The 27,482-nt window shown below is 35.4% G+C and overlaps 3 protein-coding genes, 1 non-coding gene and 1 pseudogene across 4 annotated transcripts; 2 read left to right on the plus strand and 3 right to left on the minus strand.

Moving 5' to 3' along the window:
* Nucleotides 1–5,629: 5,629 nt before the first annotated feature.
* On the plus strand, nt 5,630–5,712 carry TRNAL-UAA. The gene has a single exon. It is a non-coding gene; the product is annotated as a tRNA-Leu (tRNA).
* Nucleotides 5,713–7,167: 1,455 nt separating this feature from the next.
* LOC121748969 (enolase-like) lies at nt 7,168–10,092 on the minus strand. The gene is made up of 17 exons (XM_042143565.1): nt 10,000–10,092; nt 9,804–9,867; nt 9,570–9,634; nt 9,453–9,500; nt 9,277–9,363; nt 9,117–9,197; nt 8,919–9,020; nt 8,771–8,851; nt 8,619–8,693; nt 8,477–8,539; nt 8,331–8,408; nt 8,055–8,249; nt 7,929–7,979; nt 7,763–7,851; nt 7,643–7,694; nt 7,503–7,559; nt 7,168–7,418 (listed from the first exon to the last, which is right to left on the minus strand). The coding sequence occupies exons 1-17, from the start codon at nt 10,063–10,065 to the stop codon at nt 7,338–7,340; spliced, it is 1,335 nt and encodes a 444-aa protein (XP_041999499.1). The 5' UTR covers nt 10,066–10,092; the 3' UTR covers nt 7,168–7,337.
* Nucleotides 10,093–11,545: 1,453 nt separating this feature from the next.
* Nucleotides 11,546–13,974, plus strand: LOC121748970. The gene is made up of 3 exons (XM_042143566.1): nt 11,546–12,199; nt 13,077–13,224; nt 13,493–13,974. The coding sequence occupies exons 1-3, from the start codon at nt 11,738–11,740 to the stop codon at nt 13,897–13,899; spliced, it is 1,017 nt and encodes a 338-aa protein (XP_041999500.1). The 5' UTR covers nt 11,546–11,737; the 3' UTR covers nt 13,900–13,974.
* A 4,349-nt stretch (nt 13,975–18,323) lies between these two features.
* LOC121749843 (protein BUD31 homolog 2) lies at nt 18,324–20,495 on the minus strand. The gene is made up of 4 exons (XM_042144496.1): nt 20,347–20,495; nt 19,251–19,362; nt 18,889–19,076; nt 18,324–18,694 (listed from the first exon to the last, which is right to left on the minus strand). Exons 2-4 carry the CDS (start codon nt 19,342–19,344, stop codon nt 18,539–18,541), a joined length of 438 nt encoding a protein of 145 aa, XP_042000430.1. The 5' UTR covers nt 19,345–19,362; nt 20,347–20,495; the 3' UTR covers nt 18,324–18,538.
* A 1,432-nt stretch (nt 20,496–21,927) lies between these two features.
* On the minus strand, nt 21,928–24,877 carry LOC121749842 (annotated as a pseudogene).
* Between the last annotated feature and the right edge of the window lie 2,605 nt (nt 24,878–27,482).

The following is a 27,482-nucleotide window of genomic DNA, read 5'->3' on the forward strand; positions in this document are numbered from 1 at the left end:
AAATGCAACGGTTGAGTCGGTTGGTGTGAGGATTCAGCTGGGGCCACGAGCTGTTGGTACACACTTGATGTATGCACCAACAATCAAGATTCAATCCAGTTTCAACTACTTACTTGATTAGCTTTTGAGAGAAAAGTGAGATTAGAGGTGAGTGTGTTGTATTGCAGATTTGAGTTCTTATCTTTGTAATATCCCAGAAACCCTCATCAATAAATCATCTTCTTCCTCGCTCGTGGATGTAGATCGAGAGATCGAACCACGTAAACATCTATGTACTTTTCCACTCGTAGTTCTTGTTCATCAGATCGGTCGCCAACCACAACAAGTGGCGCCGTTTGTGGGAATCGGAATCGGAGTTGCTGGTGATGGCGACGACAAGATTTGAAGCCGAGAAATTCTCGGGAAAGAATGATTTGGTCTGTGGCGGATCAAAATGAAAGCTATGTTGATTCAACAAGGCCTCAACGATGCGATTGTGTCGATCGATCAAAAGGGAAATGAGAAGGAGGATCTTGATGAGAAAGATGTGAAGAAGAGGGCGGATATGGCCAAGAAGGCTCACAGCGCTATTGTCCTCAATCTCACGGACAAGGTATTGCGAGAGGTTTCGAAGGAGACCACGACATATGGAGTTTGGGCAAAATTAGAGAGTCTATACATGACTAAATCACTGGCAAATAGCTTGTACATGAAGCAGGGTTTGTTCTCATACAAGATTCTTGAAGATCGATCATTCGCAGAGCAGATTGATGATTTTAGTAAAAATCTTGATGATCTGAAGAATGTTGATGGCCCGATGAAGAATGAAGACAAGGCAATTCTCCTCCTGAATGCTCTACCGAAGTCGTATCAACATCGAAAGGATGTTATGTTGTTTGGCCGGAATGTAGAATCTGGAATCACCTATGAAGAGGTTCAATGTGCTCTTCGATCGAATGAGCTAGAAAATAACTCCTCTGGTCCTAGTGAAAGTAGCAGCAGCCAGGCTTTGAATATAAAAGGATTCAAAGGGAAGAAGAAGAAGGGATCGAATGGTTTTAAGCCTCCTCAACAGCAAAAACAATCTGATGGAGGTGGGAAAGAAACCAGGAGCTGCCACTATTGTAAAAAACCCGGGCATTTGAAGAAAGACTGTTTCTCTTGGAAGAGGAAACTGAATGAGGGATCCCAGAATCAAGCTGATTTGGCTTTGGAAGAAAAACCAGCCCAAGTCTTGAACGTCATAGGGAAAGAGATAGAGAAGGCTTGGATTATGGACTACGGATGTAGTTTCATATCAGTTCTTGCAGGGATTGGTTCGAAAATTTTCTTGAAACATCTGGATCAGTGATGCTCGACAATGATCAAGTTTGTACAATCAGGGGAATTGGGGATATCAGGCTCAAGACTTGCACTGGAGCAGTGAAAATCATCACATAAGTCAAGTATATTCATGACATTAAAAGAAATCTCATATCTGTTGGTGTTCTAGAATCAAAAGGTTTCAGGATTATCTATGAGAATGGGCAGATGGTTGTTTCTAAAGATGGTATTAATGTGATGAAGGCTAAGAGAAGAAATAGCCTATACTACTTAGAAGCAGAAACTATTGTTGGTTCTTTGAACATAGCAGAGAAGGCAGGTTTTGAGAACTAGCATAAGAGGCTATTGCATATTGGTAAAAATGGGTTGAAATAGTTGATGAGGAAAGGAGTTATTCAGATTGATGATTCTTCGAGGCCAAGTGTGTGTGAACACTGTGTTTTGGGAAAGAGCAAGAAACTTCCTTATAAAGCAGGTATACATTCTTCCAAGCAGATACTGGACTATGCCCATTCAGATTTATGGGGGTCTGCTACACCTCTGACCATGGGTGGAGGAAAGTATTTTTTATCCATCATCGATGACTACTCAAGGAAAGTGTGGGTTTATATCTTGAAAGAGAAGTCGCAGGCCTTTGAGAGTTTTAAGGAGTGGAGCTTGGAGATGAAACTCAAAAGTGGAAAACCTTGAAGTGCCTAAGAACGGATAATGGCCTTGAGTTTTTTTCCACTGAGTTTGAGAGTTTCTGTAAGAACAATGGGATCAGCAGGCATAGAACGGATCCAGCCAACCCACAACAAAATGGGGTGGATGAAAGAATGAATAGGACTCTATTGGAAAGGGTAAGGTGCATTCTGTTATCTTCGGGTCTACCTAAGAACTTCTGGGGTGAGGCAGTATGTACTGCTGCCATTTTGATCAACAACTCACCTTCATTAGCCATAGGAAATGACATACCAAGTACTAGATGGTATGAGAAAGATAACAATTACAGAAATTTGAGAATTTTTTGCTGCAGAGCTTATGCTCATTGCAAGCAGGGCAAGCTTGATCCTAGAGCTCTTAAATGTGTAATGGTAGGCTATCAACATGGAGTGAAGGGATATAGACTTTGGTGCACAGAAAGGGAAATCAGGAGATCATTATCAGTCGGGATGTGGTTTGTGATGAAGAGAGGATGCCTTTTTTGAGTACTGATGGTCCCATGGATTCTAGCTTGAGGACTACAGTAGTTGAGAGTTTTGATCAGAACAATAGTAGAGAAACTTCTGGTGAAGGTGGAGTCACTAATGGGAATTCTGTCAATAATGAAGATGGAGTTACTAGTGGAAGTGGAGTTACTGATTCAGGTAGTACTGATGCTCCCACTACTGATTCAGAAACACCATCACAGAATAACAATGGGTATAAACTTGCTAGAGACAGAGTCAGAAGAAGAGAAATCAAGCAGCCTTCCAGATTTAGTGATAATGAAATGAGTTTTTTTGTTCTATGTGTGGCATAGATAATTGAGCATGTTGAACCATCTAGCTATGCAGAGGCCATCAAGAGCAAGGAAAGTAAGGAATGAATCAAAGCTATGAAAGATGAGATTGAGAGTTTATTAAAAAATTAGACCTGGATTTTGGTGAAAAATCCTATGACTTAGAAAGTGATCAGCTGTAAATGGATTTTTAAGAGGAAGATTGAAGTGGGGAAGACAGAGACTATAAGATTCAAAGTCAGGCTAGTGGCAATGGGGTTTACTCAAGAAGAAAGAGTTGATTTTAATGAAGTTTTCTCACCAGTTGTAAAGCATACTTCAATCAGAATTTTGTTGGCCTTGGTAGCAAAGCATGACTGGGTTTTACATCAGTTAGATGTTAAGACAGCTTTTCTACATGGAGACTTAGAAGAAACTATTTACATGCATCATCCCGAAGGTTTTGAAGTTCAAGGAAGGGAGTGAATGGTCTGTTTGTTGAAGAAGAGTTTGTACGGGTTGAAGCAAAGTAGCAGACAGTGGTACATTAAATTTGATGAGCATATCACTTCTATGGGTTTCAGAAAGTCAGATTTTGATAGCTGCGTGTACGTTAGAGAAAAGAATGGGATTGCAGTTGCTTTTCTTCTCCTATACGTAGATGATATGCTAGTAGCAGCTAAAAACGATGATGAGATGATAAGGGTGAAGTCAGAACTGGAAACCAAGTTTGAAATGAAGGATTTAGGAGAGGCTAGGAGAATACTTGGAATGGACATAATCAGGAACAAACAGCAACGAGAATTGAAGATGGTGCAATCTGATTATATCCAAAGGCTGCTCTTAAAGTTTCAAATTAGTGATGCAAAGGCTGTAAGTACTCCTTTGGCATCCCACTTCAGACTTAGTATGGATCAGAGACCAAAGAATGATGCTGAGAGAAGGGAGTTGAGCAGAATTCCTTATGCTAACATCATAGGCAGCATAATGTATACTATGTTGTGCACCCAGCCTGAATTAGCACAAGCCATCAGTGTTGTTAGCCGCTTCATGTCTGATCACGGAAGAGAGCATTGGAGTGCTCTAAAATGGCTCCTCAGATATCTTAGAGGTGCAGCAAAGTATGGTTTAGTATACAAAACAGATGATACTCAGCAAGGTGGAGCACTCATTGGCTTTTGTGATTCGGATTTTGCCTCAAATAGAGACAATCGCAGGTCTTAAACTGGTTATGTTTTCAGCTTATTCGGAAATCACATTAGATATAGCTTAAAATTCATGCTTTACGACAAAATTTTAAAATTGTGGGATGAAACGGAATTTGACAGAAATTAAATAATTTTCTCACAATTTACCCTTTATAAAAACATCAGACTTTGTAGTACCAAATCATTTAGTTCTTCCTCCACTTGATTCCGGTTAGATACCATGAATTTCTTGACTAGGTCAAAAGTGTGTGTTTATTGAGTCTATTATTACTTTATTAGTAGGTATGAAACAAATGAGTTGCTTTTAGATAAAAATCTACTCTATTGAATACTATGAATTTGTTAAAAAGGTAGTGATATTAATTTCATTATCATTTAGATATCGCAATATGAAGTAATGGGTATGCAATTTCCCAAAAAAACAAAATATATGATCAAAGAGTAATGAAAGTACACACTTATCAAATATGATTTCAAAATATAATCTCGTCGTAAGAAAATTGAGAAAAATATTAAAATCCAAAATTTTATGGCTGATTTTTAAGGTTACGACACGGACCAGAATTTGACCAAAATCTGTAATTTTCCAACAATTTATCCTTTAAATAAATAATACAAACTTCAATATTTATATACACATACATAAAAAAAATGCACCATCTATCTTATTATTGAATATACAACTGGTTCTAATTATTGTCATAAAGAATAGGTAAGTTGTTCCATTTTCAATATTGTTTGTTTTCTTGGATTTAATTTTAAAAGAAGTGACCCACCTAATTTTATTGCTAAAACTTTCCAGTGCATATTACGCTACATATATAGTCCAAAGTAATACCACAAGTGGAATCAATATTCTTCTGTATAAAAGTATTTATCCTAAGCAAGTGGGAAAAATTTGGGATTATTAAAATGTCTATGAAATTGGGTTAGGTATCTTAAAAAGATTATATGTCTAAATGGTCAAGATCCTTTTGCCTTTATCATATCTTATATACGTCTACCATACTTTTTGTGTAATTAATGTACCATGCATGACACGATATAATATGATAAGTATTGTTATCATCAAAATGGCCAATCACTAAAAACATATGTGAAATTTCTAGTATTTATTTATGAAGCAAAATATATTTTTTAATGCAACATAACTTTATACTACTACTATATAGAAGGGTTCAAATGAAAATATTTAAACATTGTGAGAGTATAGAATCATTTTAAGTCATCCTCTCATTGAAATAGTGAATGCATTGTTTGTGATGGATGCGTAACACAAGATTCAAATCCAATGAAGAGTGAAAGTTTCATTTTTGTCGAGTGCAATTGATTCGAGTGTGATACGTCCAATGCAACATTATGACGTTCACATGAAAAATGTGGCGTTTTCGATCGTCCACCCCTACAATAGGTGTGCATTATTGCACAAACTGCTTTTCCACGAGAATGTGAGAACCCTATACAAAAAAATTACAACAAAATTAAAAGTATTTTATTGTCAAACTCATGATTCACACCAGAATAAAATATATTTATAATATTGTATTGTATGTATATGGATAATTAATGGATCAAAATGTTGGTAATTAATAAGAGGTCAACACCATATCAACGTTTACTACATTAAATGAAATTAACTCAAACACCTTAACAATTAGCTGGTTTGCCCGAGTGGTTAAGGGGGAAGACTTAAGATCTTCTGCACATAAGTGCGCGTGGGTTCGAACCCCACAGCCAGCAAATTTTTTATTTTAATTGTATTTTACATTATTTATCATATTAATATAACTTGCTAATTAATTAATTTATTTATTTGTAAATAAATATTTTCCATTAATAACTACATTGTTTTTTTTCAATATTTCATTAAATAAATATATGGAGTATTATTCAAAGGTAGAGCTTTCTATATTACTTTTAAGAATACTCCATCCATCCCAAGATAAGCGACTCACATTCCTTTTTGGGACATCCCAAGATAAGTGAGCCATTTTCTTTTTTTGTATTCTCTCTCTTACTTTTTTTTCTCTACTTTATTAACTCTCTTACTTTATTCACTTTCCACTTACTAACAAAATCTCATTTTCTTAAATCCAGTGCCGAAAAGTTTGTGCTCACTTATCTTGAAACGGAGAGAGTATTTGATAGTACTAATAACTCTGTACTACAAATGTATGTTAGTTTCTACCCCTTTTTGCCCATAAGAATATTTGGTATACCATTTAAGTTAGGAATTTTGGGATATTGGTCTCTAAAACTATGAATTTTGTCTAAAATTTGGTATTTCCCATGAACTTTAAAATTGGTTTAGAATATCACAAACCTTGCACTTGGTTTGGTATTTCTCATACTAAACCAAATAAGATGTTTTCATCAAAATCTTATTTCATGGGCAAACGTGATACTTTTATGGAATTTTAAACCACTTTTTAAGTTCATAACAAGTAGGATAAAAAGTCACGTATAAAACGACGTTGATTTAATTGTGTTAACTATGATTAAAAAAAAAAGCCTCGTAAGTCAAATATGGTGATAGATATGCCGTGGGAAATACCAAATAAAAAGCAAAGTTTGTGATATTCTAAACTAATTTTAAAGTTCATGGGAAATACTAAATTTCAGTTAAAATATTCATGATTTTATAGACCAACATCCGTTTAACTTTTTGAAAGTAAGTAAATTTTTATTATACTAGTAATAATAACTATATAATACAAGAGTATGTGTCTATTTGAGTTTCTATGTTAATATTACTTTGATGTTAATAATCAATTATATTGCTAATTTTTTTGATAATTAAGTACAACTTACTAGTATATTAATTTATCTTTTTCTAAATCCATATTTTGTATGAATAACTCCACATTACATTTTTATAATCTCATATTACTCTTATCATAATTCCGTAAACATTCTATCACCTCGAAACATTAAAAAGTAAATTCACCTTTTTGCAAGTAAATACTCATATTACAACTGTATGTTAGTATTCCAATTTAGACTTAAAAACTTTATATGAGTACACTTTTTATCAAAAAAATTACCATAGAACATGTGATTTCCAGTATTCACAAATTGCTATTTTATTACTAAGAAATTAGAATTGCTTTAGTTTTTATACAATCTGCTTAAGATATGGTTTCCACACTTCAAAATCACATTGTAATAAACTACTACAACCATTCTTTATTATTGTTCTTGATCACAAACTCAGCATTCTTCATAACTCAAAAAAAAAAACACCATGCCTTTATTAAGAAGTAGTATGAATGATTATTCCTAAGATGATTCAAGCCTAGATGCCATTACTGAACTCGAACCCCATCGCTGAAAACGCGCAGTCTCGTATGCATCCCGGGGCATGTCTAATAGGGCTCAACGGGCGTTCGGAAGTTGGCACCTGCATAAACTGCTGCTGAACCAAGTTCCTCCTCAATCCTCAACAGCTGCACACAAACACACAACATCATGTGGTTAACTAAGTAGTAAGTTTTCGACGATCTACACAAGCAAGCGCTCTGGATCGTTACCTGGTTGTACTTAGCAAGACGCTCGGATCTGCAAGGAGCCCCGGTCTTAATTTGGCCCTAACAAATTCCACCAGTCCACAATAAGTTATAACTACGAAATCTCAAACGAAAGTAGTCCCGGTCTTAAAAAGGATGCTAACCGTGGACAAACCGACAGCTAGATCAGCGATGAACGTGTCCTCTGTCTCTCCACTGCATCATCATCCACACACAAAAGTGTCACAATCCAATCCAAGTCTATTGAAAGGGGATGACAATACCTCCGGTGACTGGTCATAACGCCCCAACCAGCGCGCTTGGACATCCTAACCGCTTCAATACTCTCGGTCACAGATCCTATCTGGTTAACCTGTCACCAAAAATGAACCAAATGTGTAACTCTATTTTCATTGCTTTCTCATTGAGATAAACACACAACAACTATACCTTGAGAAGAAGAGCATTGCATGTCTTCTCCTTGATTGCTTTCTCAACTCTCTGCACGAACCAAAAAACCGAGGTAAGGAAGGATAGAACTAACTGATCCATCATCACATAGGACTCATCAATGACCTTAGGATTGGTGACAAGAAGATCGTCTCCCACGATCTGAACTTTGGCACCGATTTCTGTGGTGAGCTTTGCATAGGTCCCCCAGTCATCCTGGTCGAAGGGATCTTCGATTGACACAATAGGATACTCGGAAACAAAAGACTTGTACAGATCCTTGAGCTTGTCACCCGGGATCTTCTGTGATCCGTTGTTGTTCTGCGAAAATTTGGAAAAAAGACATAAGTGAGCTGTAAATGGAGCTGCCTAGCCTAGGCATAAGATTATGAACTTGCTTGCCTCTTCCTTAAAGTTCAAGTCATAAGTCTTGTCTTTTCCATAAAATTCAGATGCAGCGACATCCATTCCGATAACAACCTTTATAGGAGAATAAATGTGATACTCGTTGTAGAGATGATTCGAGAAATGAAGGAGATGGAACTCACCTTTCCTTCATAGCCTGCTTTGGCAATAGCTGTTTTAAGCAGCTCGAGGCCTTCCTTGTTCTCCTGAAGTTGCAACGACAAGAACCATGAACGCGCTAGTACTTAACAGAGACGAAGATGTAGGCTAATTGAATGACGCTACCTGAATGTTAGGAGCAAAGCCACCCTCATCCCCGACGTTGGTGGCATCTTGGCCATACTTCTTCTTGATAACAGCCTGAAATCGGAAACATTCACAACGTAATGCTCAATCGCTCCTACATCCAGAAACTCACTTGACAAGATATAACATGCCTTCAAATGGTGATATACTTCCACGCCCATCTTCATGGCCTCTGTGAAAGAAGAAGCTCCAACTGGGAGAATCATGAACTCCTGCAACGAAAATTCGTGTTAGTCATTCAATAGTGCAGCAGAGTATACCAACCAACATATTGCACGCCTGCATAGCGAGTTTGTTTCCGGCATGTGATCCCCCATTGATGACATTGAAAGCCGGGACTGGCAGAACCAGCTTCTTGTTACCAGCCAAGTTAGCAATATGCTGAAAAGAGGAAGACAAATATATGCAACAAATGTGAAAACAGTCACCTTTTATTCTTAGTAAGTATATAACAAAATAGATGAGGCCAGCTAAGACCTTGTAGAGAGGGATGTTGAGGACTGCAGCTCCAGCTTTGCACACGGCAAGAGACACAGCAAGAATCGCGTTCGCACCAAGCTTTTGCACGAAAAAATGCTTATTACTAACAAATACTAGTAACCACACAAATAGTAAAGTTGCATATGGGAATGAATACCTTTTGCTTGCACCAACCCCATTCATTCTGAGTTCCATCAAGTTCTTGAACCATGAAATTATCAATAGAAGTCTGCTCGGTCGGGTTCTGCAAAATTCAACAAAACTTCCAAGATGACATAAGTACAATGAAGCAACATCTAACAACACATCCATAGTTTGAGATCAAAAACAGACCTTTCCGACAAGGGCCGGTGCAATGGTTGAGTTCACATTGTTAACGGCCTAAAAACTATGGCATCAGAAACTGCAAAAGGGCTCAACCTTTCAGGCATCCTATGCAAATACACTAACCTTGGCAACGCCCTTTCCGAGGTAGTCCGATCCTCCATCTCTCAGTTCAAGAGCCTCGTAAATTCCTTCCAAACAACAAAGATGCCATCCCATATGTAAATAATACATTGGATTGATAAAAAAACACAAGGATCCAAAAGTGATGATCATTGAATTGTATTGGCAAAATCAAATCCTATATCATCACTACCCAATATACACAATCAAATTATGAAAATAAATGAATAATATTACCAGTGGATGCACCACTAGGAACAGCAGCTCTTGCCATGATTCCATTAGAGAGATACACATCCACCTAGAATCACATCAACCATTTAATTTCTTCACAAAATACACAATAATTATGTGAAAATCATAAACATAATGATCTAAAAATGGAAAAAAGGTGGAAATCGAAAATGAATCGTTGGACGAAGTAGAAATGAACCTCGACAGTGGGATTTCCACGGCTGTCGAAGATCTGGCGGGCCTTGACGGACTTGATGGTTGCCATTAGAGGTATCAGATCAGATCGAGAGAGGGAGAGAATTTTCTGTTAAGTTAGTTATTAGAGAGGGAGATGGTTTCGTATTTGTACACACCTTGGATTATTTACAGCCGTTGATCTTAATCCGATTTAACGCTTCTTTTGTTTTGTTTAAAAGGAACTAGATTGAGATTCAAGAATGTTTTTTGGACATGCATGGTCTCTCAAAAAAAATAGATAAAATGTTTATACTATATTTAATTCCCCATTTTTCTCGAATCTTAACCTTCTTTATTTGAATATTAGTCACTAGAATAATGGAAGTTTGTTTTTATATACTAGTACTACATTTATTATTGGAGTACCAATAATAAATGTATGTATATACTCCACCGAGATGTATTTTTAAATTTAATGTTACTATACTTTTTATAGGGATAATAGCCATTCGAGTCAGTAAAATTTGGTGATAACCATTCGCAATGTTTTTTTGTTGATATTAAAGACGTCACTGTTTTAATAGAATAAAAAAAAATAAGAACGTAAAAAAGTGAAAGAAAACATTTTAATTCAGTGAAACCCGTCATTTTGAACATCATGGAAATATGACATTTTGTGTAAAGATAGAGACAATTGAGCAAATATTTCAATTTCAAAAGTCATGTAATTAGCCAAAATTTGACTAAGTTTCACGATTTAAATGGCTACTAACCATTTTTTATGTAATATATTTCATGTACGAATAATGGTATCCTATATATTTTTAAAAGTATATTTTCTAATAATATGTTTATCATCTTTATAAAAGAAACACATTCATCATCTTCGTTCAAGTTGAATGGGAGCGTAAATAATATTCACATCAAAAAAGTTTGTGCTAAGGTTATTTTTTCAATGTTTAGCCTATGACCTAATTCACAAACCAAAAGTCAAAACATAGGCTGAAATAGTAACTAACAATTTAGTCAAACTATTAATTGGGATTGTGTTAAAAATAAGCACATTTCAATACTAGATAGACTTACTTTTTTATAAACCTGAGCTCATCTTCTCATGCCACCCCAGATTGGCATGCTAAGTGTCCAAAACACATTAACTCAAAATTTCAAATATTTGCAGTTGTTAATTATGGTAAAAAGCCATTAATTCGCAAGGGATAATACCTTTGTGTTGACAACAACCAAAATTAATTACTAGTACTTTCTTGTCCCACAATAGAAGTCTTTTTTTTTGTCGTTTTAGTCCATCCAACGACAAGGCTCCATTTTCACTTTTACGAAAATTGTAACTAGGCCTCACGTTTCATTCAGTATATAAAAGCTGGATTCATATTGCAGCATTCACCTTTCTTAAAATTATACGAACGGAGTAATTTATCATAACATTTCGAGCTTAAAATAGTAAATATAAATGTTTTATATTTATAAATTGCCTGAACTTTTTAATCCCCTAGATTTTATATCATTATGGTTTGACTTGACTCTATCTCTCTCTCTATCTCTATATCTCTATCTCTATATCTCTCTCACACATCTGTCACCGTCCCCACGCCATTGCTAATGCTTGCTGCGCTCCCTTCACTCTTTTCTGAGCCTTTAAAAGCCGAAATCTGCATCAAACTCGAAACAAATTCGACATATTTCAATTCCTCAATTCACATAATTCACACCACCAAAAACCCCCAATTCCGCCATCGACGATGGATCACAAGCATCCAATCCTGCATGAGCTACTGCAGCAGCATCAGGAGCCTTTCCGCCTCAAAACCTACCTCTCCGACAACAATCGCTCCTCCTGCTCTCGCTCTCACCTACGCAATTCCTCTCCGCCGGAATCCCGCGCTTTCCTCCGCGTGCCTGAGGGGACCGCCGCCGCGCTAGCGGAGGCCGCGGCGAGGATACAGAAACAGAGGAAATCGAGCGGCGGAGTGAGTTTGTTTGGGTCGATTTTGAGGATACTGAAGCATCGGAGGAGAGGCGAGGGGAATTGTGAATTGAAAGGGAGGGAAATTCGAATTCCGTGCTCGTGTGGTCGATTGCGGAGAGATGATGATCGTTCCGCCTCCACCGCGATGAGTCATTTCGGATTTTCTCCTATCTCCGGCCGCCGCACGCCGGATTTTGACTCTCCGGCGGCTTCTCCGATTCGCCGCGTAAAACAGGTTTGGTTGAATTTGTCTGTTCTTTTTTATTCATTTCTGTTTTTTGTTTGGTTATTTTGTGAGTAATAATAAATAAATCATTGCACTGAAATTTTAATTTATCATGTTGTGGCAAATTTTTTATTTTTATTTTTTATGTGAATATTATTACTATTTTTTTACGTGAATATTAGTTGTGCCATTCATTGCTAGAAAAGTTTTCTATAATTAATAAAGTGTTCGGTCCCAAATTGTTGCTTGATTCTACTTTTTTCGCACGTATAAACTCGAGCTATTTTTAACTGAAAAGTTGCCGCAAACTAATGCAAAGGAAATTCACCTTTTCAATATATGGTTTGTATACTCTTTTTGAACGAATTCTCTTGTTTGGTACGTAACAATAGATCTTAAGTAAATCTTAAGTCTGAGTTCGTGATTAATTATAATTGAGGTTGATTAATGAGTTATTAAAAAGGTTAGTATAATTATTTAACATTTAGAATCATTTTGAGGGGTTGTTTGTACTTTGCTTCTACTGTCGGCGTGTGCAATGAGTTGGTGTTCAGGTTGTCGAGTTTAAATGTCGATTATACCCTCAAGCTTTTGTTAAAATAATCTAGAATCAATAATTTTGGGGTTAATTAATCATATCCTTTTTGTTTTTTTTATTTGCATCAGCATATCTACATAGATCAATTCCTCCCACCAAAATTCTCTCCTTCTTCTAACTTTTGTCTCCTCATATAAATTCCATTCCAAAAGGACAAATCTTGATTAATTATTCTATTTCTTTCTTGGATTGCAACATTAATTGTGTTTATTCTAACCACCATTTTAGAATATGTTGTCGATTAAACTAAACTTTTTCCCATTATTTTTTATTCGTCGAATTTGACAGGAGGGCATTGTGGGAGAGGAGGAGGAGGAGCAATGTAGTCCGGTGTGTGTGTTAGATGCTCCGTACGAAGACGAGGAGCATCGCAATCTAGTTGGAGATGATGAAGACGAGTACGATGATCTCGAGCCCGCCTATGCGAATATCGAACGTTAGTACAAATTTTACACACAAAACACAATTATTGTGAACAAGTTTCTCCTTTTAAAGATAAGGTTTTTAATTCATTGCCCAATATTAGGTGGAAGACTTATCTTTGCAGTATTTGCTTTCTATCACTCTCATTTTCCTGAAATCATTAATTGGAACTCATCATTACCATTTATATTCATTCTAAAATAATTCAATATAAATATATGTTAGTATTAATTTAAATGCATGGTGTTACTAAATTGAATTTTGTGACTTTTATTGTGCAGGAGTTAGAAAACAACTTCTAGAGAGACTTGAAAGCTTCGAAAAACTTGTCGCACTTGACCAAGTGGACCTCGAGCAAAAGTTACTAGAAGCTTCTGACGAAGAACACAACATAGAATTCGAGCAGTTGTTAGTGCGCAGAAAACAACGTCCATCATCCAGTCTGAAAGAGAGTCGCATGAAGAGGGCAATAGGCGGCGACAAAAGCAAGGTATTTATGGGCCATTTGTGGCGAGACACCTTAGATATGATGATGGAGGTCGAGTTCAGGACGGAGGCGGAGGCGGAGGTGGAGGTGGAGGTGGAGGAGACGGCGGCTGAACTGGAGCTAGCAATCTTTGAGGAATTGATTGAACAATGCTTATGTATGGATCCACCACATAGTTTAGATCCTTCTTGTAATTATTAGTATGTTTTTTGTCGATCAATTTATTAATTGGGATTTGGTGGTGATATTAAATTCATCTTCCATGATTTTGGTCTTTGAGGAACATATTTTTGAAATATTGTGCTAAGTTGTCTCATAGTTCAAGCTAAATTAATTATTGAGTTATTGTTCTAGGCCTTTTTGGTTTTGGATTTTTTCAATTCTTTTCTTTTTATGACATATACTCCCTCCGTCCCATGTTACTCGCACTTTTCATTTTAGGCCGTAAATTTGGGATTAATTTTTTAGTGTAATTAAATTAGAATTTTAAGTGTAATGAGACATCACTTAATAAAGGAGTTCTTAACTTAAACTAACATATTAATTAAATGCATTAATTCTAACTTAAACTATAAATAGTGTAAGGAGTTTGTGACGAACCGAAAAGCAACAGTGCAAGTAACATGAGACGGAGGGAGTACTATATACTATGAAATGCAACTTGCATGACTTTTTTGTTTGCTTATGGTTTCTCTCGTTTGCTATATAAAATTTATACTACTACAACATAAATTTTGCCTAACATAAATTACTTGTAAAAATTTCTAACTTTAATAATGAAGCACAATTCAATAAGTAAGACGCTATATGTTTGGAAATTTGAATCACCACGAAAGAAAATATTCTAATTTCAAATTTAGTAAATAGGAGTACTGTTAGTATGATATTTTCTGTGAAGATACATGCACGTGCATATGAAAACACACACAAAGTACACAATCCAATTTAATGCAACAAAATTGCAACAAATTTAAATCAAATTATCTTGATATGATTGAAAGAGAAAGAAAGTACACGTTTGAAAACATAAATCCAAGCTAAGAGCATCTCCAATGGCGGACGTCCGCCATTGTGGCGTCGAAGGTCGGATATGGACGTCCCGTGAGGACGTCGGGTGTCCTCGGACGTGCGGGCGACGGGCGGGCGGACGTCCGCCATTGTAGAGTGGGTCGGACGTCCGGGTCGGACGTCCGGTAATTAATTTTTTTTTTTAAACTCTAGTGGGAAGGGCGGATTGTGCAGGGGATGTCCTAGTGACGTGGCAGTGGGATGGAAGTCCTAGTGACGTGGCAGGAGGTGTTTTTGAGATGTCCTAGTGGATGTCCGAGTGGGACATCCGCCCACTGGAGATGCTCTAATACTACGACATTGCTTAAAATTTTCTACAAATTAACTGATATGATTAAGATGGGTTTCTAATTCCAAGAATTTGATTTCATTTTCTTATAATTTATAATTATATCCTACTTCATTGCAGTAAAAAATTAAGTGACGAAATTTTCAGTGAAACGAACTAAATTAAACTAAAACGGGAGAAAATCACCCAATGATTAATTAATTAATTAAGTGTATATCGAGTGTGGATTGGTTCCCTGCATGCCTGCGTGAAAAGGCCACTTCACATATAAACTCCACTTTCGGTAACTTACTTTAATTCAAATGAAACCATACAATGTCAGCAAATATTTATTGATGTGACAGAATATCGACTTATAAGATTGTGATCCTCACCCACCATTTATTAATTTGTTTGTATGCATTGCCAAATTAAATGTCTGTTTTTTTTTCAAACTATTGCGTTTGCTTCCCATTAATATTGGTGGGCCTTTATAGTTTGTACACCTGTACTAATAAAGAGTATTTGGGCCGGGCCGGGCCATATGATTGTGGGCCCCAACTTGTCAACGCGGCCCTTCCCAACTCTATGTTGGTAGAATTATTATTATTTAGAAACAAAAATAAATAAAAACATACTTACCATAAAAGGAAATCGACGCCCGTGTTGGTCTTCAATTTGAGTTTTACTTAGTTGAAGTGGAGCTCATCTATTAAGACAATTTACATCTAATCTAATAATAAGTCAACTCATCTTGGGATTTTAGATTGAGAATCATTAATGATCCTCTTTTTTAAAAAAAGTTGAGTTTTACTTATATTTCAAACGAATTGAAAAACATATTTGAAGATATTTTTCCTTACTTGAAATGGTTTAATGGTTCCGAACAACTACAAATTTCTGAAATTTTGTCGGATTCTAGTTTGCACACTAGTTTTAAAATCTTATTGTAACTACTGAAATATTGATTTTTTCTAATTTTACAAACAAACTATTGATTTGCCCTAATTTTGAAAGTAATAAGATTTCGTTGCTGCATAACTAGATGAATGATGACTTACCTACGCGGCGCTATCAGATGTCATACAAAACAAAGTCACGCTTTAGGCTGCAAGATGACGTCGTATTACACTAAATTAAATAATTTAATTTTTGAGGTATACTAGATTCTATTTGAAAAGGGTGAAATGGAAGGAGAAAATGAGAAAGAGATGGAATGAAGTACAATAAATGAAATTATTTAATTTATATTACGACGTTGTTTTGCAGCCTACAATATGACGTCCGATAGTACTATGTAAGTAAGTTATCAAACGATATCAATCTGAAATCTTGATTGGTTGCAAAATCAGAATAAGTCAATAGTTTGGTAATTTAAAGTAGACAGACTTTAGACCGCGTATGCAAAACTAGAACTTGACGAAAGTTTATGAATTTACATATAAATCCCCTTATGTTTTGTATTTTCCAAAAACCATCTTGTGACGTGATAAGGTGGTTGCCATGGCTCTTGATAGTAATGAGCTTGTGGCTAGGACACTTGCAATTTTGTTCTCAACACAAAATGTCTATACTTTAAAACAATAATATTAGTACAAAAAAAAGCAAACACAAACGGTGTTAATTAGAAAATGACAATATCAATATCTATTAATCTCTTTTGGTAGTTCAAATACTTGATGCCAAATCCAAAGATAAGCACAAACAGCAAAATAAAAACCAAGTACATGAAAACAACAAGAGGCAGAAAATCATGATCAAAACCTAAGTTTTGTCTGAGTAATGTCTTAACTGCCACATAACTAACTCCAGGCAACTCAATCTCACAATCCAAATCACCAAATTGTGAAGCCACAATCCCATAAATTGTCCAAGCCACTGGTGAACAGAGTGAAGTAGAGGAAGGATGTGAAGATGAAGTAGTAGAAGAGGAGGAATTTGGCAATAGTCCATTGGAATCCAATGCTATTGTTTGTATTGCAACATACATTGTCTGGATGGCCACCTGCGCGAACGCATAAGGGAAAGCCGAGTACATCCCAGCTGCCATTTCGCAATAAAGAACAGTCCTCTCGATGCAGACAACATCAAGCACCGCAGCATAGATTGCTCCGAGGAGATTCTGAAGATCCTACTGTTTCTTTCTGTCGACAGATTTTCCAAATTAAATTGACTTTTAATTTTCCACATCACCCATTTACATAATTTTCCAAATTAATTTGACTTTTAATCCTTCATTTTTGTAAAGATTCTATTGGAAAAAATAGACTTTTTGTCATTCGATTTTAGTAACGCTTTTGAGTTTATAAGACAACATGGTATGTAATTGTCGTTGACTTTATGAGGCGTGTTGATCGCGAGATCTTCAATCTTTTATGTATACCTATATATCTTAAAAAAGGAAGATACACCTTAGCATTTATAGGAAAATTGTTTGTGTGATTCTTAGACTTCGTCAAATTCATCGATGCCTAGTGGTTTTACTACACGATAGGAGGGAGCCGTTTTATCTTTGGGGCTATACGCCAATCCGATAGTACTAGCCGAGACATAATTTGTCTCGAAAGAACAGGTTTTCCTCAACTCAGACTTATAGTTTGATTTGTTTTACTATTTTCATTATAATCTGCGTGTTCATTATGTACTGTTCTTTTTCTTTGATCGTAATAATTAGAATACCGCTTATACATGACTAGCCATTTTCCCCATATCTCTAGCATATTATCCGAAACTAAACATTTAAATCGGATTTTAGTCGTATTAGTTAGTACATGACTAGCCATTTTCCCCATATCTCTAGCATATTATCCAAAACTAAACAATTAAATCGGATTTTAGTCGTATTAGTCTTGACTTCGAGAAGGAAGAGAAATGCGCACTATCTTGAGGTTGATCATTGGCCACATTCAAAGAATTTGTGAAGAAAAAAACTTGCAGAATATATCTTAGTCATAAGCTATAAACAAACTGTGGTGTGGAATTAGAACTCATGGCTAAGAGGAATTCTAGTCAAAGTAGAATTCTGTTTACTAGGATTTTTCTCATAAAATATCCTCTTTATTACTTACAATTGTAGAGTGTAGGAGTGCATTTTTTATTGGAAAATCTCCGATAAAATATCTCTAGGTAACCAATCACGACGAAAGATTTCGGATCGAGAAGTTTGATGGATCAGATTTTAAAAGTTGGAGATCGAGGATTGTCACTACGATGAAGACCTATATTGGAAAGAAAAGCTGGAGAAGATGGATTCAGACAAGTGAGAGTTTTTGTACAGAAAAACTAATGATTATGAAAGGTTTTATGCTAACATAGTTGACATTAATCAGATAATATACTTTCATTACATCGCCACAATGTCAAATGAAAACAGAAAAAGTGAACATGTTTTCAAGTTTAAGCATAAACAAGAGTTTAGAAATGCTGTGCCTGAAAACTTCAGTACAAATGAGTTGTGCTCGTTGATTCAGTTTTGGCTCTGCTAGCTAGAGTTGAGTGCAGTCCTTAATCCCCACTTGCACAGCCATTACAACCACAGTGCACACATTCAATAACCTTTTCCTCGCGTAAATGCTTTGGGACTCGGCAGACACAAGTAGTTTGAAAGTTATGGTCTCGAGGCTGCATGCACCTCAGGCAACAAAGCCTTTCATAACCAGGCTGCCATCAAAACAATTATCATGAGAATCTGTAATAGTAGGTAATATGGATTATAGCAATCTTGGTTTTTCACATTTTATTTGGTGTAGCAATCAGTTACTTCCTCAAACAAAGATTTCCAATATCTAATGTGCACTAACAGAAACAAAGAGGATTTGCATTATCATTGTAGAAAATCCTGAATAAGGGCATACCTTTTTCCACTTTGCGATTAAGTTACGGTCTGCGTAACCCTGATCCAAGCAGAACTCATATAATTCCTTGGAGATTTCCTTCCTCCTGTGATAGAGATCATATATATATCTACTCTTCTGATGGGCTATTTTGAAAATAGGCCACAGGGCCTCACATTTCCTTTTACCATCATGTGGGTCATTCTCAGCTGCCGCATAAAATGACAAGCACGGATGTAAGAAACTAAGAACATAATTTGAGAAGACAGCAAGCAGACACATATATGCACCAATTAACACCCAAGTCACAAGATTAGATTAGAATAATGCAAATGTTCAAATAACATAGATTATTGTCAATAACAATCAAACTATCAAAGAACCTTCTCTCATCTTTGCTTGTAGTTCACGAAGAGTCGGTTCAATCAACTCCCACCCCTCTGGTATCTTTACTCGGTTTGTCTTCACCTTTGGCATGGTTCCTGCAACAAGATCCTGTGGAACAAAACAGAAAAATTACGCTTAGAAGCTAGGAAATCCATAGCTATGTTGGCAATTTGAGCTAATATTCATCATAAAAATGATCAACAAAACAACTTTCCAGTCTATCTCACTTATTCAGCTAGATATCAAATTTGTGGCTTTTTACTAATTTAGCAAACAATCTAAGACCACAGTCATATCTTATTTGTTGAGAAATGGATGAGCAAGACAAAGCTGCAACCATTGAGCTAAATCAGTTATAAAAGTCGGTTACAGCCGTTGGAAAGGAGCTGCAAAAATCAACTAACTCTAAACATGTACATTGAGGAATGAAATAACAGTCACTCAAGCAACTTAAATATTCATCAAGATCTTATATGGATAGATAGAATCTGATCATATGATAATAAGATAGAAAAGGAGAGAAGTCTGTGAGAGTGGAACTCAATCTTGTGTATTGGACTTTTGTTCATCTTCTTATAATCGGTCACCGTTCTTGATCTTGATCATATAGTGCAGTTAGTATTTTGAGTTTGCATTAAACAGATTTCATTCTTCCATTCGTGAATCGAGATTGTGTCATTCGATCTCAATTACTCCATTATAGTCGGTAAGTTTAAAAGGTTAGCATAAGACGCTCTGTTTGATTACAAAATGAGGCTTCAGCTTCTTATGTGTCTACAGCATCAGATGATTAGTCTCATGGATTGAATTCATTGCAGCTATACGATTTGAACAAGCTGAAGTTATCAGACAACTTCGATGTGAAGAAGATTAAAATTTTAAAACGGTAAAGAAAAAACCCTAGAGAAATTTCATCAAAGCATAGAACCTCATCCCCAGAGTAAAATTGATTAAGGTCAACAAATCGAACCTAAATCCACCAATTAATCGGATAATACAATTATACAACACCAAATATCAACAATCGGCTACCCAAGCTCATCACGAACTTAACAAAAAAGGCTTCAAGAGCTCAGGGGGAAGAAAAATTACCAACAATTTCAGAATCTACGGGGACGGCGGCGTCACGGCGGCGGAGGGGAATCCGATTGGAAGAGAGTGTATGCGGGAATTCAATTTCTCTAACAAATATACCGAAGGCGAATTGTAGAGAGAGAGAGAGAGAGAGAGAGGCAAAAGGGCTAAACTATACATATAAATATAATCGGAATTTAAAATTCCATTGAAACGGCATTTTGAAGAGTTGCTATGGCCATGTTTGGTTGTCAGGATTCTGTCTGGGAAAGTAATCTGATTCCTTAAATTTTAAATTCCTGTGTTTGTTTCCGTTTTTAATCAAACTGGGAAAGTAATCAAAATCCTGAAATAAGGAAAGTTAGTACAACTTTCCAGGATTCTTAATCCTAACTTTTCTTAGGTATTCTTTTTCCTAGTTTTAGGATTCTTACATATTTAATGTAATATAGTACAGTTTATTATTATTATTATTATTATTATTATCATCATCATCATTATTATTGTTATTATTTATTACAATGTTTTAAAAATAATTTAAAAGTATAAACCATACTTAATTTCAGGATAATAAATAACTATAATTGAAATTATCATAATTATAACTATACTATTAATATTTATTTTTATTTTTATTATCAAAATAATAATAATAATTTTTTAAATAATTAAATATAATTGTAATTATATAATAATATAATAATTATTAATTTATAAATTAGTAATTAACAATAAAATTGTAGTGAAATTTTAAATTATAAAATTTATTGAATTAAAAATTATGTAAATATAATGATAATAATAATAATAATAATAATAATAATAATAATAATCTTATTTATTATTATATTATTATATATTATGATGTATAATCCATATTTAAACTATCCATTGTAATAATAAATAAAATAATAAAATTATTATCATTTGTAATTAATAATTTATTAAATAATATGTATTATTATTTTTTATAAATAAAAAATAATAAGTATATTTTTAGTTTGGTGTTTAAATCAAATATATACTTCAAATCTTGATATTTTCCAAACACGGGAAAGTAAAGTTATTAGAAATCATATTCCCGGGATTCATTTTCCCAGGAATCATTTTTCTTGTCAGCTTTACTTTCCCGCCAACCAAACATGGCCTATAGGTTTTTATTTTTATTTTCATGAGTCCATACTTGCCTCTTTAATGGAATTTTTAATTTAAATTTAAGTTGAGCATATATATATAAAAAATACTCCGTACTAAACAATGAAATTCCAATATATAGAATAATTTTTAATAGACAAGGGAATTAAGTGTTCGGTGTGCAAAGATACTTACGCCCCTTAAAAATAATAGTAATATTTTCATTTTAATTTGTATTTAAAATTATACAATAATAATTTAGGAATTTTTAAATAACTTATTACTCTTACACATTATTTCTTTACAGTTTACTACTAATATTTTGTGGATTCCACTAACATTACTAATAATATGTGTTTCATAATCCACTAATAAAACTTTCGTTATATTTTCTTTTTCTATTACTTAACTAATTGCATATTATAACTTTTCAAAATTTGCTATTTTAATGGACTGAATTAGTAATAAAAGAAGCAAGATACAATATAGATAGCATTGATTACCAAATAAGTGTTCCTATAGTACTCCTAATATTGTTACACAAAGGTTGCATCAAAAAAATGCTCAGACATCTTTGGGAATGTACAATAATTTATTCAGATCAGAGGCGTTCCTCCACAGCCCAATGTGGAAGTGCTGGGCTAAAATACGCAGCCACAACTCTCTTGTTGAGAAGCTCTACCATTTCCTGCAACTTCACACACTTGGGCGTTTTATACTGACTAAATGTAGCACTCCTCTTCTCCACAGCATAGTCCATCAGCTCTTCAAAGCTCCCCCTCTCCACAATCCGAATCTCCAACGCCCCGATCGACTTGTCGACCACCCGACACCGCCGGTACACCGAATCCATCACCTCCTCCATCGCAAGGCAACACTGCTCAACCACTTCGCCACTAGGCCAACCATCCGGATCCTTCAACAGCAGCTCCCAGAATATCACGTAGTGGCCTGGGATCGTCGCGGTGTCCGCGTAGCTCGTGTAGTCCACCACGACCACTTTGGACTCGTTGAGCAGTTTGTACGCCCTCTCCACCGCACCCTGAAGAGTGGTCTCGTCGGTTTTATCCGTGTCGATGCTGAGCAAGACGTTCCGCCGAGCGAGGAACCGGAACTGCGGCGCGGAGTTGTGGAACCCAGTCACTCGGAAAATGTCGCCGACTCTGTACCGATACAGGCCGTTGTAGGTGGTGACGACGAGCTCGTATTCCTTTCCTATCTCGACATTCACCAAGTCCACCGGTTCGGAAAACTCCAGGTCATCAAGAGGCAGGAACTCCATGTAGGCCGCCTGTGGCATGAACGTATAGGAGACTTCGGAAGGATTGCAAAAGGGATCGAAATTAATTCCGACCGCGCACTCTGACGAGACGTACATAGCACTGATCACCGGCAATCCGCCGCTGTAGTAATCAACGGTTGGGATGTATTGTGACATCGAACCGGTCACTATCGTGTCAATAAATTTGGCATTAGGCCAAATCCTAGTGATGATCCTTCCCAGTTATCCTTCTCGCATTCCCGGGCTAGCAAGTCGGCCAGCTCCGGTTCGGGCCGCAGCACCCGGCTCATGCACCCGAGGATCGCTTGATCATTAACTCTCGAGTCGAGCGACCCGGTCCGGATATCACGAGTTAGTTCTCGCCAGTTGAGCTGGAGAAACCTGATGACCCGTAGTAGGCCCGAGGCAAAGACGGCCCCGCTCGGATAATACGTTCCCGCTCATAAAGCCCGCAGAGCATCTGAGTATACATGCTCTGGAATATATCCTCACAGCACACGGCTTCATACGGGCTTGATGATGCCTTCATTGCATCAGCAGGCATATTTTTTATATCGACTTTGAATAACCTGGTGATCGCGGAGAGGACCATGAGCCCACCCTTCGTCCTTCTCTCGGGCTTTATGAACATGAAGTGCAGGGATTTCCCTTCGTCCAGCCCCTTCACGTGCCTGTTCCGTCATAACAATTCTTAAGAAAATGCAATCAATGTATATATATATATAGGGAGTGGTTAAATGAGAACTATATCAGTTTCTTAATACATTTATATCAGTTGGTATCACAAGACCCTACAGATATTCATGAATCAACGAACTGATATAGTTCACCAACTGATATGTTTCATGATACCAAGTTACCAACTGATATTAAATGTATCAACGAACCGATATAGTTCTCATTTTAAAGAAACATATCAGTTCTGAAATGAACCATCTCCTATAGTATATATCTTTGTGTGATTACCGGTTGAGAATAGCACGAGCAAGAACGAATTGCTTTAGTCGGATATCCTGATCTTGTTTAACGGCCGGAATGAGTTTTCCTTCGCCACCTGAAGTTCCGCTGCTGTTGAAACAAAACAGAATTGCTGAGAACAAATTCAAGCAGGGGAAAAGCAAAGCTGATTAGCACCTGATGATGAAATCAGAGATGGGTTGAGAGCTCAAAATTGGGGAGCGATCTCCGTCGGCTATTCGTCGGATGAAAGGCAGGATATCTTCGTAGGTTACCACCGGAATTTTTGACTTGAACGTCCCCCGATCCGTGGCGCCATCGAGATTGAAACGCTTCAGATATTCGGTCTCTCTGTTTTCGGATAGTATTCCGGCTAATGTAGCTTGCTGCACCTTGTCCGCATTCTCAGTCACTTCTTCGATGAATTGAAGCGCTTTTGCACCGTCCATAGCTGCTCAATTATACAGCAAAAGCCTTTAAATTTACTGAGCTTCAAACTCCTTTGAATTTATACAGCAAAAGTGAGCTTCAAACTACTTTGAATTTATACAGCAAAAGCCTATAAATTTACCGAGCTTCAAACGCCTTTGAATTTTATACAGCAAAAGCTTATGAATTATTGAGCTTCAAACTCCTCTGAAATTATACAGCAAAAGCCTATAAATTTACTGAAACTCAAAACTCCATTGTTTTATTGTCACTATCAACTGTGTCGAAGATTTTGCCAGATTTATGTTGAATGCGTGACGTTTTGGATAATTATTTAATGAATTTAAAAATAAGTTTCGTGACTCAATACATTGCAGCTTAACAACTTGAAGCAGCTGAATCATGTGATAATGTGATGAGGCTTAAAACGGTGAAAGAGAAACCCTAGAGAAATTTCATCAAAGCATAGAAGATCATCGCCACAGTAAAATTGATGTAGGTAAACAAAGCGAACCTAAATCTACCAACTAATTCTATAATAAAACACCAAATATCAACAATCGGTTAGCTCGAGCTCATCACGAACTTTAAAAAAGCTTGTAGAGTTCAGGGAAGAAGCATTTACCAGCAATTTCAGGAATGGCAGAGTTCTCTGGAGGAGATTGCGAGGCAATGAGATAAGATTGCTGATCTTTGACTTAGAAATATATTGGGATTTTAAAATTTAATTGAAGTCGCATTTAGAAGAGTTGCTACCGTTTTGTTTTTGTTTTTTTAATGAGTTCATCACTTTTCATTTCAATTTTTCGTGCAATTCGAATAATCGAATCAACAAATTGGAATTTTTTGAAGATTAAAATCGAACCAAATTAATCTATAAAAAATCAAAATTGAAATTCAAGCTATGAATAACGATTTTAACTGAAATTTTAATACTCAGAAAAATCAAAATTGCATAAAATTGAAATTCAAGCTATGAATAACGATTGTAACGGTTTTCATTAATTAGTTAAGAGCGTTTCAAATTAAACGTTAATTGGCTATTGAATCTTTCCAAAATTGAATATCAAATTTAATTAGTCTAAATTAATAAAATTACATAGTTGACCTATTAGTAAAAAAATGGCTGCCTAAACTAACGCTCAATTAACACTCATTTAATTAGTGGAATAAAATGGCTGTCAAATTAACTCTCATTTCATTAGTGGGAAACTGTTTTAAATTTAACGACATGGAATCGATGATTACATAATTTACATCAAATAAATTCTCATTAACATTTGCCTTTATTTTTATTTTTCTCCTAGTAGGCGTCCATTCTCATTCCACACCGTTATTATTATTATGTGTTTTAGCGTTTTTATCATATAATATATTTTTTAACTATTTATCTGAAATAATTAATTATTATATTTTATTTATCATGAAGAGCCTTAGGATTCAATGAACATTTCCCAAAATCATTACAAAATTAGTTTCGTGATCAAATTAGGTAAGGTGCAATTCTTTCTATTTGCTATTTGGACGGTTGAGATTTGTTATTGGGGTTTTGTTGAGCATTAGGATTCAAGGAACATTTCCCAAAATCATTACATATTAGTTTCGTGATCAAATTATGGAAGGAGTAATTCTTTCTATTTATTATTTGACCGGTTGAGATTTGTTGTTGGGGTTTTGCTAGGGTGGGTTTTTTTTCTTTCTATTTTTGCTTTTTCTCTTTTTTTATTATAAAAATAGTGGGAATTGGAGTGAAAATTATAGTAAAAGAATTTTATTTTTATCCGAAGTTTTATAATTGACTTTTTTACCTTTTGATATCTTATTTAGGCAAACTATCAAAAGAGGACTACAAATATAAAAATAACAAACATTTGGTGTTGGGTGTTAATTAACTTCATCGTATATGTGATAAATATAAACAGATAAAATTTGGAATATCTTAGGCTAATATGGTATTCTTAAAATATCAAAATAGGTAAATTATTGATTCTGTCATTTTCATTTTATCATTTTATTTGAAAATTCATCACATTATAATAGTAAAAAATGTCTTACTCAATCTTTTGTGGATTAAAAATGTTATACTACAATTTTGAACACCTTTTTTTTGGTAGAACTTAAAAATGACAGGATATAATTATGCATGAGTGAGATAATATTTAACCAAAATATGATAAAGCCGAGACATTTATTTACAACTATAACATGATATGATCATTTTGAATAAAATGTTGAAATGATAGTGCACATAATCAAATACTAATTTAATGAATCCAACCAAGCATTAAAACACTTCTTTATTTATGTATGGTTAAAACCGGGAGGTAGACATGCACAAACCGAACCGGTTCCGGCGGTTAATCGCCGGTTCGGGCCCGCCGGTTCATGAACCGGAACCGGAACCGGAACCGGCGGTTTGAACCGTCCGGAGGGTTGCCGGTTAACACGGGCCGGTTCAGGGTCGGCGAATTGTGAACCGTGAACCGGAGGTTCAAAACCGGCGGTTCGGCGGTTTGAACCGCCGGTTCGGCCGAATTTAATAAAAAATTATTTATAAAAATTTATTTTTATATTTAAAATCAATTTTTACAAACAAATGAATTCAAGAAATTCATAATAGCCCATATATATTTGATGGGCTTGCGAATTTATGAAACTATTCTTGGTTGTTTCTCTTTTATAGAAACATCCTTGAATGTTTTATGTTCCACTTTCGATGTGGGACAAAATCATTCTTGGTTGTTTCTCTTTTATAGAGACATCCTTGAATGTTTTATGATCCACTTTCGATGTGGGACAAACTCATTCTTGGTTGTTTCTCTTTTATAGAGACATCCTTGAATGTTTTATGTTCCACTTTCGATGTGGGACAAACTCATTCTTGGTTGTTTCTATTTTATAGAGACATCCTTGAAAGTTTTATGTTCCACTTTCGATGTGGGACAAACTCATTCTTGGTTGTTTCTATTTTATAGAGACATCCTTGAATGTTTTATGTTCCACTTTCGATGTGGGACAAAATATGTTGAAGTACTTTCTTTTATAACTACATATTTAGAGCATTCATTCATCTTTTTCCAATGTGGGATACAAAACTTTCTTTTGTCTTCTACTTTTCTTCATGTTTTGTATGATATATATAAACACAATTATTATTCAAATATATTCTAGACTGATAAAAATAAAGAATTATTGAGAAATATGATTTGTATATAGAAAATATTTATTTGTATAATAATTATTGTTAGGTTTATACAATCTGCATAAGAATTATTCTTTCAATGTGTATAATATTATTTATTAGTTAACATATACATAAATTTATAAACATAAGCAAATCATTAATGATAAA

This window comes from Salvia splendens, chromosome 9 (assembly GCF_004379255.2).
Source record: "Salvia splendens isolate huo1 chromosome 9, SspV2, whole genome shotgun sequence".
Lineage (NCBI taxonomy): Eukaryota > Viridiplantae > Streptophyta > Magnoliopsida > Lamiales > Lamiaceae > Salvia > Salvia splendens.

Bases quoted from the DNA above. Each gene is read 5' to 3' on its own strand.
- LOC121748969 (XM_042143565.1), bottom strand. From the start codon at position 10,065: ATGGCAACCATCAAGTCCGTCAAGGCCCGCCAGATCTTCGACAGCCGT. The intron at 9,364-9,452 runs GTCTGTTTTTGA...TGAATTTTGCAG, and splicing joins CACCGGCCCTTGTCGGAAAG to AACCCGACCGAGCAGACTTC. The intron at 8,852-8,918 runs GCGTGCAATATG...TTTTCGTTGCAG, and splicing joins GAAACAAACTCGCTATGCAG to GAGTTCATGATTCTCCCAGT.
- LOC121748970 (XM_042143566.1), top strand. From the start codon at position 11,738: ATGGATCACAAGCATCCAATCCTGCATGAGCTACTGCAGCAGCATCAG. The intron at 12,200-13,076 runs GTTTGGTTGAAT...CGAATTTGACAG, and splicing joins CGATTCGCCGCGTAAAACAG to GAGGGCATTGTGGGAGAGGA. The intron at 13,225-13,492 runs GTTAGTACAAAT...TTTATTGTGCAG, and splicing joins CGCCTATGCGAATATCGAAC to GAGTTAGAAAACAACTTCTA.
- LOC121749843 (XM_042144496.1), bottom strand. From the start codon at position 19,344: ATGCCAAAGGTGAAGACAAACCGAGTAAAGATACCAGAGGGGTGGGAG. The intron at 19,077-19,250 runs GTTCTTTGATAG...TTTATGCGGCAG, and splicing joins ACAAGCAAAGATGAGAGAAG to CTGAGAATGACCCACATGAT. The intron at 18,695-18,888 runs GTATGCCCTTAT...TTTTGATGGCAG, and splicing joins TAATCGCAAAGTGGAAAAAG to CCTGGTTATGAAAGGCTTTG.